The sequence below is a fragment of the Hemibagrus wyckioides genome, linkage group LG15, assembly GCF_019097595.1.
Source record: "Hemibagrus wyckioides isolate EC202008001 linkage group LG15, SWU_Hwy_1.0, whole genome shotgun sequence".
Taxonomy (NCBI): Eukaryota; Metazoa; Chordata; class Actinopteri; order Siluriformes; family Bagridae; genus Hemibagrus; species Hemibagrus wyckioides.
In genome coordinates this window covers 15,272,158-15,292,500 of record NC_080724.1, presented here as the reverse complement: position 1 = coordinate 15,292,500, position 20,343 = coordinate 15,272,158, and the positions used below count along the sequence as shown (strand labels likewise).

At 38.2% G+C, this 20,343-nt stretch overlaps 2 protein-coding genes across 5 annotated transcripts in view; one reads left to right on the top strand and one right to left on the bottom strand.

Annotated features, from left to right (window-relative positions):
* Positions 1-9,610, top strand: part of fam131c (family with sequence similarity 131 member C) — a 10,132-nt gene extending 522 nt beyond the window's left edge. The window contains exons 2-6 of the mRNA XM_058410912.1: positions 1,059-1,129; positions 1,970-2,060; positions 2,698-2,931; positions 4,022-4,120; positions 5,240-9,610. Coding sequence (XP_058266895.1) covers positions 1,059-1,129; positions 1,970-2,060; positions 2,698-2,931; positions 4,022-4,120; positions 5,240-5,499 — 755 coding nt within the window. The 3' untranslated portion in view covers positions 5,500-9,610. The remainder of the gene's footprint in view (positions 1-1,058; positions 1,130-1,969; positions 2,061-2,697; positions 2,932-4,021; positions 4,121-5,239) is intronic.
* clcnk (chloride channel K) lies at positions 8,782-19,955 on the bottom strand. 4 transcript variants are annotated; one of them, XM_058410907.1, is made up of 20 exons: positions 19,837-19,955; positions 19,561-19,714; positions 19,236-19,367; positions 18,287-18,415; positions 17,382-17,521; positions 17,183-17,260; positions 17,026-17,101; positions 16,716-16,841; positions 16,365-16,449; positions 15,250-15,351; positions 14,909-14,993; positions 13,995-14,159; positions 12,944-13,013; positions 12,702-12,812; positions 12,360-12,576; positions 12,073-12,206; positions 11,757-11,827; positions 9,305-9,385; positions 9,110-9,196; positions 8,782-8,920 (listed from the first exon to the last, which is right to left on the bottom strand). In XM_058410907.1, exons 1-20 carry the CDS (start codon positions 19,837-19,839, stop codon positions 8,882-8,884), a joined length of 2,085 nt encoding a protein of 694 aa, XP_058266890.1. In that variant the 5' UTR covers positions 19,840-19,955; the 3' UTR covers positions 8,782-8,881. The 4 variants fall into 4 exon arrangements, with proteins under 4 accessions (XP_058266890.1, XP_058266892.1, XP_058266891.1 ...); XM_058410909.1 differs by lacking the exon at positions 9,305-9,385; XM_058410908.1 differs by lacking the exon at positions 19,837-19,955 and having other exon boundaries at positions 19,561-19,825.
* Positions 19,956-20,343: the final 388 nt, after the last annotated feature.

Below are 20,343 nucleotides of genomic sequence, written 5' to 3'. Positions count from 1 at the left end.
TATCTATTTTTTTTTTTTTTTGGAAAATCAGTATATATCAGTGGTAGATAAAATCTTTACGCATCACTTATGCATCATTTTTATGTCATCCTGAGCATAAGTGAATGGAAAGGAGAGAGACAGCAGGAGTGAGAATGTTGTCTCATGTTAATGAGGAGTGTTGCAGCAGCCTGCACTGTTACTCTACGACACTACAGTGTACCACCAGAGTGTGGTTGTGTTTGTGTGATGAAGGATTATTGCCGGTAATTAAACTTGCAGAACTGAGCACCTTGTTTTGTATGGGTAACAGCAGCATGTGTTGTGATAGCTGAGCTCCCAGAGCAGCTACTCACTGGCTGAGATAAAGGTGAAGTCTCTTTGGGCTTCACACTCTTATCAGGATCATCAGATCATAGAAGCCCTCTGTTAATTTTTTTTGCATCTGTCTGTGTTGCACAAGATGGAAATCCTTTGAAAAAATGGGAGGGAGAGGTTCAAAATGTCTATGCATCTAATAGCATTTAGGGATGTAGGGTCAGTTGTCTTGATGTTTTAAGTGTGTTCAGATTAAATGGTAGCTTTTGTTCTCTCAAAAGGTCTGCCTGGAGAGTGTTTTCTGTGTGTCTGCTTGTGCTATGGTTGAAGCAGAGTGCAGCATGCTAAATGCCAGGGTCACCACTGATGCATAATGCATGAGAAAGGTGGTCAGAATGTCACGCTGACTGTACGCCACTGCGCAGGCTAAACATTGTGTCCATAAAGGCACCATAACGTACTAGTCCTCGGGTAGCACTAGGAGTCCGGGGAGACCCCCAAGACAGAAATGAGACGTCCTTGATAAGGTCCTGAGTGAATGAAGTAAGGCCGGTTTCGGGAATCAAACCCTGCACGCCAGGGGATCCCCGGGGATGGGTTGTGAAGACACTTGCCTGTTGCTATGGCAACATGCAAGCAACAGGACTGATTCCCATCCATCCGCTTCAGTTCAAACTCAAAAAGGCGAGGAGTTGTGCGCACACTCAATGCATGCAAACAGATTAGAGGTAACTAACAACAACATGTTTGCTCTTCTGCAGAGATTCAAAATAGCCAACAGCATCCCATGGGAGAGCTCCAGTCTTGGACAGAAGGACAACCCATTGCCAAGGTCCGTCCATGTTTCAGACTCAAAAGCAAACCCAACTGGTTAGGACGTTACATCAGTGAAACACATAATATATTACACAGTTCTATCTTGAATGTGCAGCTTGGCTTATCCTCCTTTACGTTTGATACAATTTCCTTGCATGCAAATTCCCTTTCATTTACACTCTAGAAAGAGTGTCTCATTATCACCTGTGATACACTACCTGAGTGGGTGTGTTGTTTTGGCTTGATATCACTTTAATATCTGTGTTTCTGGCTGTGTGATTTAGAGAGACATGTGCGCTCAGCTCCAGTCACACATCACACAACAAATGTTCAACAATTCGATTAAACAAAAGTTCTATTAAAAAATACATTTTCTATAACAAAAATCATTTTTATGTCATCTTTTAAATAACAGTATTTTCTTTCAAAACATGATGACAAAATTATTGACAGTTCTAAAGAATTTAATGTAAATATAATGTAGTAATTACTATTTATATCCAGGAACTGTTGCTGCCCTTGACCAAAGGCAGGGTTCTACACTGGCCAACTCTGGATTTATTAATTAACCTTGTTGAAACCCTGTGGTCTGAATTGTCACATACACAAACCTTAGCTTCTTATATTCTGTATGAAAGAGTGTCTGATATCTCTCTTACATAAGAAGAACAGACTTACTCCTTATTTTTGAAGAGGCATTGTGTTAAGAAAAAACATAGAGCATCCAGATGTATTACTTATTGTATGTTATTGATTTATTTTTTCATTTTCATGAAGGGTGCCAGTTATCCCAGAGTTGGTGTATGGTGTGTAATAAACAATATACCACATTCTGCTCTTTTTTTTATTGATTTAGGGGAATCATCAGCCATATAATGGCTCAGTGACAGATAAGAAGAATGGCAATGGCTATAACATCGGGGAGCTGGCTACATCGTCTCTGATGGGTGAGAAACACATGGTGCACAGAGACTGAATCTGCTCGTGTCACTGCTTCCTTCATTTTTTTTGTTCATCCTTCATTCATTTCATTCATATAAATTGGAAAACCAGTCAGTCTCGACCACAGGCTGCTAATATAATCTTCCTACCAATTGCACATCATATTCATGAGCACAGCCTAGCTTTTTTTTTGTATCTTTCTCTTCGACTCCTGTTTTGCATGATTTTTCATTCCAGGAAGTTAATTACAGGAGCTGATAAATGTCTTATGGGTTTTTGAACATTTAGCCATTAAAGGCTCCTTTAATCCTGAGTGTTTAATTATGGAGTTAATCAAAAGCTAATCAATATTACAGAGTAAAGGGCAATAACTGAGAAATATGATGTCTGGATTACGGTGGAATAAATGTCTCGTGTAAAAAATAACTGGTTGCAATAATGTCATTTAGAAATCATACATAAATAAAGGGAATCTCTTTCATCCAAGACAGTGAATTGAAAGGGCTGATAACGACTCATTTTCTTCGTATTTATCCTATTTTCCACCTTTTTTTACACTCCCCTATCACATTTCCTTTCACAAATTCTCCATTTCTTTCCTTTCTTCTCTGTTCCCACATTATTTCCTTATACTCTGCTCAGGTCTGGTTGCTACTATTAAGGAGCACATAACCAAGCCAACGGCGATGGCGCAGGGACGGGTGGCCCACCTGATCGAATGGAAAGGTTGGGGTGGGGAGACAGCGGCTGGAGGAGGCTGGTGTGGCTGGAGTAGAGATGGAGGAGGTTGGGGAGGAGCAGGGGCCACGCTGCAGGAGGACGAGCAGCTCTACTCCCATCTGACCGATGAGATCAAGGAGGCACGCTTTGCTGCAGGTTAACACATCATACCTCATACATCTCTATTTATGTTGAAGAGCCCATCCTGTCTACCTCATCATCCATGTTATTATCTCAGCGTATAGGAAAATCACTTCTATTACAGACCTCTATTTTATATATATATAGTTTTGTTTTGTTTTTATTGCCAGATTTTTATATGCCATCTATCAAAATGATCAAGTGGTACAGGATACATCTTAAGACACTCCATATGGCATCTCTCTGTTTATATGTTTTTATTTATTTTTATTGTGATAATATGAATCCTACCACAATGCCCCTAAAAAAAACAGGAAAAAAATCTTTCCTTTACAAAATATAACAAGAAATAGCAATGTTTTATCCTGCTCTATTCATGTCACACCTCTACAGTTGTGTGCATCATGACTAAATAAGTTAAGAAGCTATCTTTAGAAACAAACATGTCTTTCTCATTGTCTTGAATACTTGTGAGGAGAAACAAAGGTTATCTTCAAGTTGAGATTACTCAAGTTTGTAAGGGAGCAGGTAAATGTCACGTAATAATATTGTATACAACTTTAGTTTATGGGTTTGTTAGCTTCCAGAAAGGTCATAAAAGTTCATTGGCCATACTATCGGAGTGTATTATGAAGCGTTTTTCAATTTTCTGGGAATGTACTGTAGGTCAGTGTAGATAAGTAAGGAGAAAACTGCAGATGATGGACAAAGATGAAAAAAGATGAATAGTGTGCCTCTTATTTGCATGTGTATTTTTTCAAAAACATCATCTGTCCATTCACAGCAACGTATTGCATATTGCATATTTGCGTATTGCAAATGTATTGCAGTTACATCCCTATATCTATCTATCTATCTATCTATCTATCTATCTATCTATCTATCTATCTATCTATCTATCTATCTATCTATCTATCTATCTATCTATCTATCTATCTATCTGTCTGTCTGTCTGTCTGTCTGTCCATCTAGTCTCTAATTAATCTTAACCTATGTGTTTTTGTCTGCAGTATTTGAAGCAAACATGCCATGGAGGTAGATATAATAATGTATGCATTTACAAATTGGTATTTGTACCTGATTTTGGTCTATTCTCTTCTTGCAGGGGTAGCTGAGCAGTTTGCCCTGGCTGAAGCATCAATGAATGCATGGCCTTCACCTGAGGTCACAGACCGAGCTCCAACAAGCACAATCCAATTACAAGGTATGAATAAACTCTATACACCATGTCATTGTCCTGTACTACAGACTATGTAGAGTACATCTTTATAGAAGGATAATACTGAATTAATGCTCAGCACTAGAATCAGTCTGCACTCAGGTCTCAGCATAAAAATTTTGTCATTAGTTTTTTTTATGTACATCTTAACATCCCATGGCCATATTCTAGAGAGATTTGTATTCCGTTTCTTTTGGAGACTGTAACACAATCATCCCATGATTATAATGATGGTCTGTGTGAGGTATTTTGATGGGTAATGATGAAATATGGCTTGTTGAAGCCGATAGACACAGGTACACGGTAACATCCTTTCCTGTTTCTCATTAATTCACTGCCTGAATAAAAGAAGGATAGATGAGGAAAATCTTCCTGAAAAACACATGCATCCTCTAGAAAGGAGATGATTCACAGATGTAGTAGTCTAATGAGTTTGAGTGCAATTAGCTTCTTTATTCATACTTCCGCTTTTCCTTCTCCAGGAAAAGAAGTGCTCTTGATGTGCATTATTTGACATATTTTCAATTATCCAATTTGTGTGCTATTTCTCATCTGTTTCATTAAAGTGCCACATATGTGGAAGAGTGAAGGCTTTTAAAACAGCATTTGGCAGACGCATTTAGAGTGACTTACATGCTTTCTAGTCTACTTTTAAAATATGCTTTTATGCAAATGCAAATCAGCCCGGGTCTGAAGACATCCATTAAAGCAATGGCAGAAACAGTTAGTGCTCAAATCTGCTTGAATCTGATTGGTCAGTAGGTGATGATTGTAATTTTCTTTAATAACACAGTTTATAATCCAGTAGATCATATTTGTTTGGTATAAAACATTTTGGACTTCAGTTCTCTTATGTTTCAAGGGAAGCTTACCAAGGGAAGTCCATTTGCTTCTCTAACCTAAAGCTACTTAAACATTTGGTTCAGTTTTTTTGTTAGAACTGAACTGAGCCTCTTACTTAAAAGTTTTTTCATTGAAATCATAGCTAAAAGCTAGGGCAGTTTCCTTGAACTCTCACTCATAATACATTAATACATAAAGGTCATACAGTGTGCTATCTTTAGTTTCCAGTCTCATCATGCACTTGCGATGATCTTTCCGCAGGCCACGAGGGCCTGTATCTCTCTCAGTTTCTCATGGATGGGGGAAGCTTGGGTGTCCCACACCACCTGTACAGCATACACATGGAGGCCAATGCTGAAACCAGCTCTCTGAATACTACACAGCCTCCTCAACCCTTCTTCTGTAGCTCTGTATCTCAGCCGGAATCACAGCACTACGTTCAGGAGCAGAGGACTTCACCGGCCGACGGCCCTGTACGACACGCGGACAGCAGCTCTGAGGACGAGGTCTTTTTTGATTGAAAAAAACTGAATGCCAGCCCACACAAGGATATGTGACTCTGTGAAGCTGGAATAAAGTGGACATATGTCTTACCTCATATGACCTAGTCAAGGTTTATAAATGGTGGTATGAGCTGTAAACTGTTTGTCTGTGTGGCAGCACCAGTGTTGATCTACCTCTAAAGAGGTCATTGCCTTACCCAGTAGATGTATATAGTTCATATAAGTCTCCTTGCCATATCTTCAAGTGATATTTTTGATGCAAGTGTCAGTTCATACAGCTATAATGATGGTGTCCTTTACCAGGATGAAATGCTATTAACAGTCTGTAATGACAGATGTTTTAAAGGAACTGAGTCACGTCGATGGCAAAAAAGAAAAATGTCCTCAAAATCCGCTAATGCATTTGAAAGTTGCTGTGGTTGAGACACAAGGGTCTGTGATATGCTCTCATTTTGAAGCAGCACCTGTAAATACCTGCTTAAAACCCCTTTCAGATGAATTTCCATCTCATCTAAAAGCAGAAATCTGCCAGGGCTTTGCAGATGGATATAATGTGGACATAAAAAGACTTGTTCTCTTTAAGCCTGGCTTCATTCAGACTCTGAGAAACCCAGTAAAGAACGGCTCACAGAGAATATGGCACAAAAAGGCTTTTTGTGAGCGTGGCAGTTGAAGGATGAATACTGTTTATGCCTCGTTGCAGAGATGAAACCCAGGACTTTAAAGCATTTGGAGAACTCTAAGACCTGTGTCTTTTTCTCCTCCCCAAAAAAGCTTATCTGTGGAAAGCCTTGTTCACATATAGTCAAAGATTATAGAACAAAGATTATAGACAAAGATTTCTTTGTGTAAATTCTGACTTATTCTTTGAAAAGAGAGATAAACTCTTCTCAGAGATCTAAAAAAAAGAAAAAAAAAGCTGCATTCTAAGGTGAGATGTGTTCTGTCAAAGCAGAGACTTGGAATAACAATGATCCGCTTCCCCTTGTTGCCTAGTTGTTATTCACTCAACCGATAAAAGAGGTAGAGGAAAAGTAAGCAAGGGAGGGAGGGGTGTAGAACGATGGTGAGAGAAAAGTGAGCGATATACACAGAAAGAGCGAAAGAGAGAGGAAACAGGTGGGAGTGAGAAAGGAAGGAGTGTGCATGTGAGAAAACAGAGATAGTGAGAGAGAGACAGACAGAGAGAGAGAGAGAGATAGTTGGCGAGATAAATAGAGAGAGGTGACAGAATAACAGCGTTTTAGTGTTATCTGGTTCCACCATCTTTTAATAGAAGTTTATGTAGCGTAAATCGATGCATTGTGTTGTGGCGGCTTCTTTTGTGCTTCTGAATAGGATTTAATCGAGCTGCAGACCTCAAGGTATTGGACTTAATTGAAATCGTGATGGCAAAAGGACTCTCATTTCGTCCACTGACACATTTTACAGAACAAAAGCCCAAAGATAGAATAGATTTAATAATCATAAGACAGTTGAACTATAAGAAATTATAGGCAAGAAAGAAAGTTTAAGGTCAGACAGGAAAGATATCAGTATTACATTGTTATATGTTTTTTATGAGTTTTCATCATTTTAACATGGAAAAAAAAGTTATACAACATTCTTCTGGTATTCACCATCTTTGATAACTACAAGCTCACAAGCTGTGACACAATGCTAACAGATATTAATATGACAGAAAGCCACAAAACACTTGACACTGCTGTTAAAAGCTAAGTGTTGTGCTAGCCATATGGTGTCTCTTTCAGTAACTTACCAACAGATCTGCAGGAAATGGTGCTATTTTAAAAGATTTCTTTTTCTTGTTTCTGGCATTTAAAAAACATCTAACAGCTATGTGTTAGCTAGCTAAAGTCACTTCAGTCATTATCTGTACTTAGCTCAGACTCAGCATCTTTATTTCCACACTGTCCAGTAAATGACTACAAACTGGGTCGTTTTCAAGGTGTTTATGAAAGGATTTCACATGAACAGTGCACTTCACTTAAAAATCCAAGAATCAAAATGGACAGAATTGTGAATTTTGAACCCTAACCCTTGACACATCTGAACAAGCACCTAAGGAAAATTCCTGACCGCTTTATTTTCTGCCCACTGTACAGAGTTTGCAACAAAAAATAATTGCTAAAGCCATAGCCCTGGTTGTTTGCTAGCTTATTGTTCTTGCTCATATTTCTCAGGTTTCTGCCAAGAGTTTAGTGTCCACTCGGAGAAGATTTTGGTATATTGATGAGCTAATTGTGTGGCGTTTTTGACTTACACAAATTGTGACAGAATGTTGATATATATTTCTCAATATGATGAAACCCATGAATGTTATTTCTAGGAAATCTCTTCTTAGTGATTGAGGTACTTTGAGGTATATTCTTAACAGATGTGTTTCATTTTCTAGTCACTGAATTGTTTTGTCCTGATAAAAACGTACGTGTAAGTTAAAGACTTTAATCGTTACCTACAGATCTTATGGTTGGTTTCATATATACATTAGTATTGTATGAGCAATTTACATTCTCCTGTCATTAATAAACACGAACTAGTAATGGCATTAAGCTGGGGAGCCAACAACAGACTATAGTCAGCAATGGAATAAACATTACAGTGTGCCTAAAAACAAATATTGTGCACATCAATTAACTATTTATGTGAAACATGTAATCCCAATTAACAAACCAGCTACATGTGACGACACTGATACATAATTTGCGTATGTTTTGCTACAGTTGGACTAGGTGTGTGCACAGTCTGGGAGTCATCTCACAACTTTAACCAGGGAGCATATAATTCTTTCTCTTTCCAAGCACAAAGCTGACATGTTTTGTTTTTGTTTGAAACACAAGGTGTAGGTTGAGCTATGGTCTCTCTGCATTGTGTTCTCTATGAACATGTTGCCTACGTTCTATCTTCATTTTAGCGTCCGTTGAAGGGCACACTCATTCAGCCATAAACAAAATCAGTGTTATCATTTCGTTTGTTAGGTTAGCCAGGAGTGCTCATCCTATAAGAGTGATAGGTCGAATGGTGCTCAGCGGCTGCTTCATTTAATTACACCTCCCTCATCTCCTCCATTAGAACTGGGTACACATGGCTGATTTTAATAAATCTTTATCACTTAGCCTGCCCTCAGGCCTATAAACAGAACACATGAGTGAGACTCCTTAGTCATGGCACCGAATAAAGAGCTCCTACTGTCTCAGTTCCAGGAAGCAGCCTGCTGGCCAACAGCAATCTCCACAGATAAGCTTATTTGCATATGGGTAATTAGAGCTGTACATGAACATGATCGTCACAACAAATCAGCGCTTGATGAAATATTTGAGGTCGTGATTAGCGGAAATTATCCATTTAATGAGCTATGAAGTGTTAGTATATGACGTAGTGCTCTTTGTTCGACTGGACATCAGATTTCCTTGGCCAGCTCTTCAATCATGTTCTTCATCTAAAAGAAATGCGCAACAAACATTACTTTACTCTGCATTACTCACAGGCTTGTTTTCTCAATCAGCTGTGTTTTTGTTTGTGTCGTCAAGTGTGGTCAGTGTAATTAGGTACTGTTTGTTCATGATGAAGCCTATTTGTGTGCGTGTGTGTGTGTGTGTGTGTCTGGTTATCAGACTAAACTCGTCACCTCTTTCCATGTAATGACACCATGCAGCTTTCCCATCTCTGTGACAAACACACACTGCTCTCTCAAAACACTCATGATGCAGTGGGCCTGGCAAAACACATTCACAAATGCATGATTATTGAATAGGAAACAGAAGGTCATGATTACGTCATCATACCCACTGCGAAGGCTATATGAAATATTGATGCCTGATACCTGCTTTACTGTAGTGTCAGGAGAAAGCTGCAGCTTAACAGGTTGAATAGAGCACTCATCCTCCAGGCTTTTGCACAAATCCTATAAGATGGGTTTGAAATGTGTGAAGTTCTTTTTAATTTATAGCTATTTCAGCATTTTACTGTATTTAAGCTTTTGAGTCTTGTTTGGTTGACTACTAAGCCCTTGGCAGTTTATTCCCAGGATTAGCTTCTGATGAAGTGCAGCGTCTGTGACGAATTTACAATCAACTGCAAAAATAAAATAAAATAAATAAAATAAAATAAATAAAATAAAATAAATAAATAAATAAATAGAAAAATAAATAGAAAAAAATATTAATAAATAAATAAATAGAAAAATTAATAAATAATTTTTTTTCTGAAAAAGAGACAGATTTGTGTATAAATAAATCACAAGAGCATTTGAACAAGAAATGTACATGAAAACTTAATTCGGAAAACAGATTGCATCCTTCTGTTTGTGTAAATGTGTGTATGATGAGCCTCACTGATGTGGGTTTATAGTTTTTAAATCATAAAATTTGTTCAAAAGCAATGCTGTGCTATTAAATGAGAAGGATTGAATCTGTACTACATGTTGCAAAAGTGGAAGATTTAGCACATGCTGTGTTTAGGAAGTGCTCTTTTACTGCCATTTTATTGTTTTGGGCTCTCTTGGAGTTTTGTCTTATGGGAATCCTTATGTGTTGTGAACACACTTGGTAATTTATGGATGATTGGCATTTATCAACATGTGCGTGTGCATACTAAGAAAATCACTGAGTCCTTTTTAGTTCTGTTTGCCCAACACACACCTTTACACACAACTTAATATTAATAAAGTCCCATAAACATTAATAAATAATAATTGTTCCTTGATTATTATTATATTTTCCTGTAAATTTTGTCCAATCCTCATGCAATCTGGATTCATGAGACTCTCTTTATAGCAGCATGAGATCAACCAAAACAAAACATTGCTATCCAGGATGGTTCATCCAGTATCCATTATGACACAAACAAATCTGTTTTGGCGAACAGGAAGCGAAGACGCAAGATTTGATTTCATTTGCAACTTGGGAGGGTTACGGAAAATGAGGCTTTATATCAGCAATGGTTTGATGTTTTGCTTCAAATGTTATTATATCTGCTTGGGAAAAAAAAGCTTGAGGTTTCCAACAGCTTTATCACTTAAAGTTGCAGCCAGAAAGGGATGGGGCTTGGCGCCGCAATTTTTGCAAACAGCTGTATGACTTGAGGTTGCTGTGTTGAGGGAATTTCATATAGAAATCATGATTAGGAATAGATTTTTGCAGGGTATGTGCCTCACCCCATCTCCAAAAATATGAGTCACTATCCACTCAACCTCTTTTGTGCATGATTAAAACTACATCAATCATTTTTAACATGTCTGCACAATTTTTTAGTGCAATCCTGGAGAGCATTTCTAGTTATTAAAAGCCACAAAAGCAACAGGAATTTGCGAAATGCCTTTCGGCGTAATTATAATAAAAGCAATTCTCAGCATCCGCCCTAGATGTCTGCACCTATTGCTGTAAAAGGTCAGCTTTTGCCTCATTAGCCTGTTGCTGTCACAATGTTGTCAGTATGTCAGCAGGTAATTAAATATCAGGACTCTGAAGCTCATTTTAAGCCAGAAGTGATAAACGTTCAGGTTTTGCATCATTGCACTGCCACTTGCAAATACATTTTGCTGGTAATCAGTGCAGCTTTTTAAACATGCTGGATATGTGAAGCAGCACTCAAGAATGCAAAAGGAGCAATCTCACCCCAATTTTGTGTATATTTCTAGCACCATGCCTCTAAAAATATATGTATTAATTTTAAATACACATGAACTTGACTTGTGTATGCTATTGACATCCATTTTTTTTCATGCCACTTGTAGTGAATTCACTATATGATATCTATAAATTGAAACAATGGGTGAATATATGGGAATTAATATTCTCTACTGAAAATCAGGAGGAGACATCTGACATTATTGGGGTATTTTGACTAGAAAAAGTATTAGAAAATAAAATAAAAATTAAAATTAAATTAAATTTATTAATTTATAAATTAATACAAATGTATTTCTTCAAATTGTTTCAGTTCAGATAAAATGAGAAAATTTGTGAAAATCTTCTCACTAACATGTTCCCAAAAAATAATTGTTAAATGCAGTAAATTGTAGCTTAATATAAAATATGCTCACCTACCGTGTCCCCTGAATTTAAGCACTGTGAAGGAAATGTGTATGCAGACATTTTTGCCAATTATGATACGACACACTGATAGCTCTGATGAGGCTCAGCTCTGTATTTCAGGGCTTATTAGTATAATTAATGCTTGTTTAGATGAAGGAACTTTGGTTTTTTACCAGAAATCTGTCCAAATCTGAAACTGTCTATGATGAAAGGCTATGACTGCAGAGGTGTTACAGTTACCTCACTTTGGTTTGAGAGCAGGAAAGTCTGCAGTTGTGTTCTCGTGACGGTGCCTAGAAGTGTGAGAGAGTCTGGAAGACAGATGAAAGCAGGTGACTACCACAGATAAGCTATTAGTCTGACTCAGTTCTCCTCGAGCAAAATGTAACTTTAATTGTGCTTCAACTGTGACATTATCTTGAGAGTGCTGTCTTGACTCTTGCTGTTCGCTGTCTCATCTGGCCTACTGGCTATTCTTTTTCCACCCTGTATTGTGCTGTGACTGTCATTCCAAATTTGCATTAATCTTGATAAATAAGGGATTTGTCAGACTCACCATGTGTGTCAACTACGGGGAACTCATTTTCTTTGCTGGAGTTCAGGACACGCTGTACTCCCGTCACTCCCTCGGCTCGTTGAAGCACGGCCCCTACCGGCACGACAAACTGCCTAATCTGGATCGAGGACAGCCTTCAAAGTAATAAAGCAGCAGAAATATGAGACTCTCTTTACAGTATTCTTTATCCTTTAGGAATATGTCCTTATCTTCTGACTATAAGATTTCTGACTAAATCAGAAGTCAGACTTCTGACTAAATTTCCCTTTGCAGGATGAGTTACTCACTTTGGACAGGCTCTGATTAGAGAGGGCAGGTGCGGGAGTCTCTTAATGAGCGATATACCATCATAAAAGGAGGGCTGATGCCTGGAACGTGCCAGAGCATTGGATATCAATGTAGCTGTCAGAATAGGAACAACATGAGTGGACTGTCCGGTCAGCTCCAGAGCACATAGAGCAGGTGATAGAGTATGTGTCGCAGCCCCTGCGAAAGCTGCTGCTCCTACAAACACACACACATACAAAGCACAACCTTCAGGCCACCCAAGGCTGCCCAGTACTGAGTCACGATCATGACACATTGGCACTCTGTCTCCAGGAAGATGGCAGGATAAAATGTTTGTTTACCCACTAAAGCGTAGCCCCCTGGGTTTATCACACTCAGCCTCTCCCCTGATGAGATTCCATCTGGGAAGAGATAGGCCAATCCCTCACCCAACAAACGGCCTAAAGCAGCACCTTCAACAGACATGAACTTTCACAACAAATCTGAGCGAGACTTTGATATATTTGTTTACGCACTGCCTTGGTTACAAACTGCATTCATGATAAAACTGTTTTTGATTCCAGCAGAACACTCATTTACTCACCATAAATAAAGACAGGCATGAAGTAGCCAGCAGGCAGGGGTAAGGTACAGGCTAAGACCAATAACCAGAGCTTAGGACCAAAAAAAATAAAGAGGAGAGACCAAATATCTTAATGCAATCATGTGAATATTACATCTGGTATGGTCTGATTGTAATCAACATTGGTGAGCACCTGAGTGAATTGCAAATTATCAAATAACAAAACCCCTTCATCTGATGAACGCAGTCAAGTGATTGCTAATGGAAATTGAAGTATAGTCTCTGAACCTTTATAGCCCGGTTATTAATTAATAGCAATTATTACTGACACCCATTTAAAAAGGAATAGACTGTAGCAACAACAAATGCTATTATAATTATAATATTTAGTTAAAGTGTCAAAACCACCTGGAACGTATAGAACAGTTATGCATCGAAATTACGGTCTCAATTCTATTTGCAAAATATCTCTCACTAATAAAAAATAAGCAATACAAATAAAATAGCCTATATTTTATTCATCTTCGTTAACTGCTTCATCTTGACTAAATGATCTGGGACCATTTGTAGGAACACTGAGGAATATAACCGGGATGAGATGCCAGTAATGCAGCACCGTCACAAACCTTTTCATGCCAATAGGCAATTTAGCATAGAAGTGGAAGAAAGCCTTGTTTTTGGGGGGCGGTAGTGGCTCAACAGATAAGGCTCTGGGTTACTGATAGAAAGGTTGGGGTTTCAAGCCTCAGTGCTGCCAAGCTGCCACTGTTGGGCCCTTGAGTAAGGCCCTTAACCCTCTCTGTTCTAGCGGTGCTGTATTATGGCTGATCCCAGCCCTTTAAGATGGGATATGCGAAGAAAAGAATTTCCCTGTGCCGTATATGCGACAAATAAAGTTTGTTTTAGATCATGCTGTTAATGAAAATAGATCACTTTGATTTTAGATCATGCTGTTCATAGGAAAATAATATGACCAAAACAATAAAACATGGTAATAGTATCTCTGCTTCCCTGCCATGGATTATTTTGATATAATTGGTCTTATTCCACAAACCTACATAGGTCATTTCACCTTAATGAGAAGGAAGCATCCAAGTGTGTGATAAACACTGTATCCAGGTGGACTCCACTCTTGCCAAAGAGAATGAGGGGCTTCTTGTGCTAATGTAGCATTGTGGGAAATTAAGTTCCACTGAGTGCTATCTAGCAGGGAGGTGATTAGCTGCTTCATCGTCAGCTGTAACAGCAAAAAGCGAGAGTCTGATTGTTATAAAATATACAGTTCATTCAAATGCAAGCTAGCCATTTTCAACATATTCCCTTTTAGTGCTCACAAGGTTACATGATAATGAGCATAAGGTTAATCAGCTTATACTAGAGACATTAATAAGGCAATGATGTGTTATTTCTTTTGAGAACACTTCACTCAAGGGTAGTGTTCATAGGGTTACATGCCACCCACATGACCATGTCACCCTTCATGACAACAGAGATAGACGTTGGTGTCAGGCTGATGTAACGCCTGACATAACTCAAGCTGACATATGATAGACATACCAAGAGCACACTGAGCTAGAAACGTGGTTGGGGCATGAAATTATAAGCCTACTAGATGTCAAAAAACAATTTTATATCAATAGAAATCCATCATCCTGACTTAAGTTGATATTAACATTGACAATATCATTCTTTATACCAGCTGTTGGAGTAATCTTTTTAAGTGTATACATAGGCTCATGTCAGCTGTCATGAAGCATATAAGTAGGTGTCATGTAGTGCTTTTAAACTGCTATTGAGAACCACTTTCTAGTAAAAATGTTACTTTCCTTTTAAATGTAAAGTTCCAGCAGTCCTGAATACCAGGATGCTGAAGATGAGAGCTTTCTTTACTCCCACGTAGCTCATTCACATTCTGCACTCATTTCAATAAATTAAGAATATGTAGACAGTGTTACATTAGTACCAACGTATGTGTAGAATCCTCACCCGGGAAGCTATGAAAAATCCCCCTGTGTGAGGGAAGGTCACTGATGCCAGAAGGAATGCTACGGTTGCTGAATATAACGTCTTTCTAAATAAAAAGCAAACACAAATCCATCAGCGAGTGAGGGACATGCAAATTAAGGTCATAGCTCATCCAGCACCCTTAGCACTCTGGTTCTTATTATTGTCAGGAGCACAGCAATTATCAGCACCCTGTGCCATAAGTTATGAACAAGACTAGCCTGTGGTGCTGTATGTTTTATTGAAATCCTCTTTAATTAATGCAGCTGATTTTCAGGACTGTGACTGAGTCATAGACCGGAATAAGGTAAATGGTTGCTCACTCTGTTGCCATAAACCTGCTAATGAATTTGTTTGTTCTGACAAAACGGAGAATCCACCGGTGACTGTAGAGATAAACACAGCTTACAGCTCCACACAGCAGTCTGAAGAGAGTGAGGAACAGAGACAGACAACAGGAGATGAGCTCATCCAAATGAATAAATATTAGCACTTGTAATGAAAACTGGGGGCATGGGTTATGAGCCAGACAATCACACAATTAAAGAAAATGATATCGCATTCAGAAGTCTGCATGTTTAGTAATTCATGCTGACTGTTAAAACCTGACATTTACATGGGGTAGTTAGCACTTATTGAGTAGAAGGTATCGTACATCATCTTTGAGAGCTGCTCATGAGATTTGCAGGACAATATTATTTCATTTGGAAACACTTAATAGTAGGGTTACAAAACAACTGACATAAAACGACATAAATGTTAATGAAGGTGTTCATGTATCGTCTTGTCATAAAGAATCATTTCATCATGTTGACATAAGACCATGACATAACTGACAAAATACTGTAAGTTTTACACTAAGCTAGAAATGGGTCAATTTGCATGATTCAGTTGTAATAAAAGACACAAGGTTTAGATTATAGTTAGGGTTCCAGTTATCATTTGTACCTCTCTCCATTTATTTACGATACTTTGTTCAAAGTTTATCATTTTCTCATCAAGCGGGTGTAAATACATTCAGTTAATCACTTAATAGGAACACTTGGTCATGCTTTTTTGTGTACTGCTTTGTCTAAACTATATTCTGCCTGTTTCTAGATTATCAGCAATTTAGGAACTATTTGACCCAGCCTGTGTGACACCATCATATTACACTATCATGCATGTTTCATGTGAAAATTTTCTGAAGCTCTTGACCTGCATTATTTTATCCACTGTGCTGCATTTACATAATTGGCTGTTGAATAATTGCATTAATGAGCAGGCATTTCCATTAGAGAGTTTATGTTATCTATAGTTCACTTTAATCCCTCAAAATCTTGGTTTATTATTGCATTATTCAGTACTTAAAGTGAAACTAATAGTAAAATATAAAAGCTGTAGAAATCGATGCTGTTATTAAAGGTATGGATTTTACACACCTAAAGTGAAAACTTACCCCAGGAAAGCAAAGATCAATATTTCAGGTGGCTGGTATGGGAGCTCACTCGGGAAGCTGGTCTTAAACACAGCTTGCACTGTTTCTGCAAGCAGAGAAGGGAAACATGTTTTTTCGACACACTGTATTCTCCTGTCCATTTGCATAAAACTGTAATAACATTCAAATTACATGACAATGTCAATTCACTGGAAAATAAATTCAACCTGACCTGGATTTATAGTATTCAATTAAGCCTTAGGGGAAGATGGACATTTAAATTGTCATGTGAAAATGAGATCATATTAAGGCCTGAGCTCTGCCATACTTCAGGGGGTGTCATGGGCAGTATGTGGATACATCGGTTCTTGCCTTGTTCTCTGCTGCAGACCGAGAGAAGATGGTACGTGAGTGAACCACAGACTGCAGCAAAGAAACATGGACAGTAATCTCTCATGGAATAGTGACTGCCCATGACTTCAATACTAAAAAGCACTCCTGAGAGCAAGAGACATGGAAAGAGAGAGAGAGAGAGAGAGAGGATTAGTATGGAATGGAAGAAAAGAGGAGATCAATTTTAGACTCCATGTAAAAGCTGATGTTCTAGTGAGATACATAAAAATGAGATTCTGTAGGATTTGCAGCCCGGTGGATGCCATGGTGATGATTAGCATCAGCTCACCGCTGACTGGAGCCCCGAAACAGCTGGCCACGCCCACTGCTGATGCCACGACCAGCATTTCTCCTTGAGTTCTCCTCTAAACACACAGACATACACATTCATATATATAAAAAACGTTATTAAAATGCTACACTCAATTTAGTTTGCCTGTGAGTACCTGCTTATCACCACAAGCAGAGGCATAAAAACGGTATAGGTATGCTCCCAGCATATTTGACAGATGGACAAATGGACCCTGTATAGGTTATTGGGTGCAGAAAGGGAGAAAACATGTGAGTCAATAAAGCTTCAAAGATGTGCCTCTAATTATCTTAATTATTACCAGTCGGTATTGGTTATTGATCAATATGTCTTACCACTTTTCCAAGGAACACAGTGCTACCTGCTGACAGTGTGCTGATAAGACCGATGAGCTTAGCAAAGAGATTTGAGAGAGAGAGATAGTCTGGCAAATGCACACCAGAGAGGATGGTCCTAATCTCAGGCAGACCTGAGCCTGAGTCAGAGAAAAACAGGCATGTTGACGGAATGCAAAACGGAAATAGCTTAGAGGGGGATAGATAGATAGATAGATAGATAGATAGATAGATAGATAGATAGATAGATAGATAGATAGATAGATAGATAGATAGATAGATAGAAGTTTTCACCCTCAGTCACATATTACATCATTATTTATCCATCTTCAGTAAACACTTTATCCTGCATCATTATGTCCTGGGAACTTTGGGCAAAAAACTGGGACACACACATCCTGACTTGTTTACTGCAGGGCACCACAAACACACACACACACACACTCGTGCTGAGGAGCAGTTTAGTCTAGCCAATCCATTTACTAACATGTTTTTAGAGGTTTGGAAGAAACCAGAGAACCCAGGGAAGGAAAGCCACATGGACAACGGCTAAGGACTGAAGTGCAGACCCTGGAACTGTGAGGCAACAACCATGCCCGATGCTTTACCGTCTCACCCAGCTCCAACTTTTTCAATCTTATATTATTTGAAGTCTTCAAGCAACAGTTTGGAAGGAAAACTTTTCACATTTGTGTAGCAGTTTTGAAACAGCTGCCAGTAACTTACTTTGACATCTCTAATTTGAGGAAAAATTAATATATATATATATTACCTAAAAATATTTAAAGGTTTTTTTTTTTTATTTGGTCCATTTTCACATCAGGTGAGCCACTTGAACTAAATGTTTTAGAGAAAATGACTAAAACTTTGCTACAACTTCTGTAAGATTACAGATGGCATGATACCTGCAGACTGGGGGCAGATGCTGTGAGAGAAGCTGGTTGAGAGAGCACAGAGGCAGGTAGGGTACAGAGTCCAGCACAGGAACTGTAGCAGGATGTTACCCTCCAGACAACCATACAGCCATTGGTGTGCTAGCAAAGAACAACAACACATGCAATGTTTTAGATTAGTATCACTGTTCCTTTATTGTCAGATTGTTCCACTCTTTCCAAGGTGATTTTAAATTTGCTTTATGTAAGTTTTAATGAACATTCGTTACGAACATATTCAAATTTACGATTCAACTAGTTGAATCGTTCCCTTTTTATCTGTAATACAAATTTTCAAAAATGTAATAGAAAATAGTAACACAAGTACACAAGGTAAATTTATTTTCTGGCCCGATAATTCAAAAAATTATGTTACAAAGATATTCATAGAAGAAACATGACTTAATTCTTGTGTCGTCATATAAGGGGGCATAGACACAGTCAAACAGGAAGTTTGTCTGAGGTAGAAAATGCCAGTGTTTGACAGATTATGAATTTGTAATGAGTAACTTAGTAAATATTACTGACGCACATATATTTAAGATATTGTTCTGCAACAAAAATTAAGCATTAGCATCTAAGCATCTTTTAGAATACAATAAAATTTTTCAACTTGTTCACATTCTGAAATGTCTGTTTGTTTATTAAAAGGAAGGGAACTTGTGTAAAGGCATAAAACTCTCCCAATATATCTGATTTCACCCTGCGTAAAGTTTTACTGTACAGATCTTCAACTTCAGTTTGAATTTTTAATAAGACATATTTTAATCGATACATTTTTATTCTTTACTTTATATTTTATGTGAATTTACTTTTACAGCTGCAAACTCTGTTGAATTTAAAATAAAGTTTGTGGAATATAAGAAGCGACTAGGCTTTAGTGTGTCCAGAGTGATGTGTGTGTTATTGAGAAAAAGCTTACCTCGCAGGAGCTTGGCTATCGTCAAGTCCATGCAGAAGCTCATGAGAGCGGTGAGGACTCCCAAGGCAGCATAACAGTACCACTCCAACCCAGCCAGAGAGAGCATGGCAGTCTGAATACGCCTTACACACCCTGTTTGACATGGTATAAGTCTAAAATTTTATTTAATTTTAGATGAAACTTTGATTATAGCCATATACATATACCCATATACATATACATATAGTGTCTTTGTGATGAATAACTTATGAGCATGATCCAAAGGCAAGAGCATTATTACAAGAGCAAATCATTAAAAAATTAAGTAAATAAAATCGATCTTCACCTCTGATCTGTGATCGACCATGTTGCCATGGTTTCCACGGACTTCCATTAGAGATGATGATCTTCTCCTGGGATTGCTTTTCACAGGCATGCTGTACACCATGTTGTTCATTTTCACCAAGGCTTGTGCATCTTACATAAACATGCTGCATTGTCTAAGAAGTGATTGAGATATTATTACATCTCCAGTAAACTTTTATCACTGCTAGACAAAAAGCTTTTGTGTCAAGGTGCACAGTGTATACTGTACTTCACACAAGGGATTAAGAAAGCTTACCATTTCAAGAAGAAGGCGTAGTCCAGTATTCAGCTCTCTCCCAATTCACGCGTGAATTCTCAGACCTGGAATGAACCGAGGAGGAGAAAGAAAAAGCAAGTTCAACTCTAACTTATTAATGGTGCATTTGTCCTTTGTTGCTATTGCCCTAGGGTATGCGCTGAGTTGGAACAATGTGAGATTCTACTTTCTTTTATTTTTCTATTAAATTTAATAAAAAAAAATCTCTAAATGTCATGCAAAGACATGGCCTTTTAGATGTTTAATGAAAGTCTGAACTGTGAAGTGCTGGAAGTCAATCAGTAAGAAGTGAATTCAGCTCACGGGAAACGAAAGAAACCCGCCGACCTTCAGAGAAGGTCTTTTGCGTTGTGTCGATTCTGAACTTTGGGAGCAAGTTTGGCCTGTGCAATTGCGTGCTATTCAAAATTCTTGCATAGCGCTGACCCTGAAGGTGAACACGATCTTTTTCTCAGACACATATTTTTTTCTGGACTCTTTTGTATT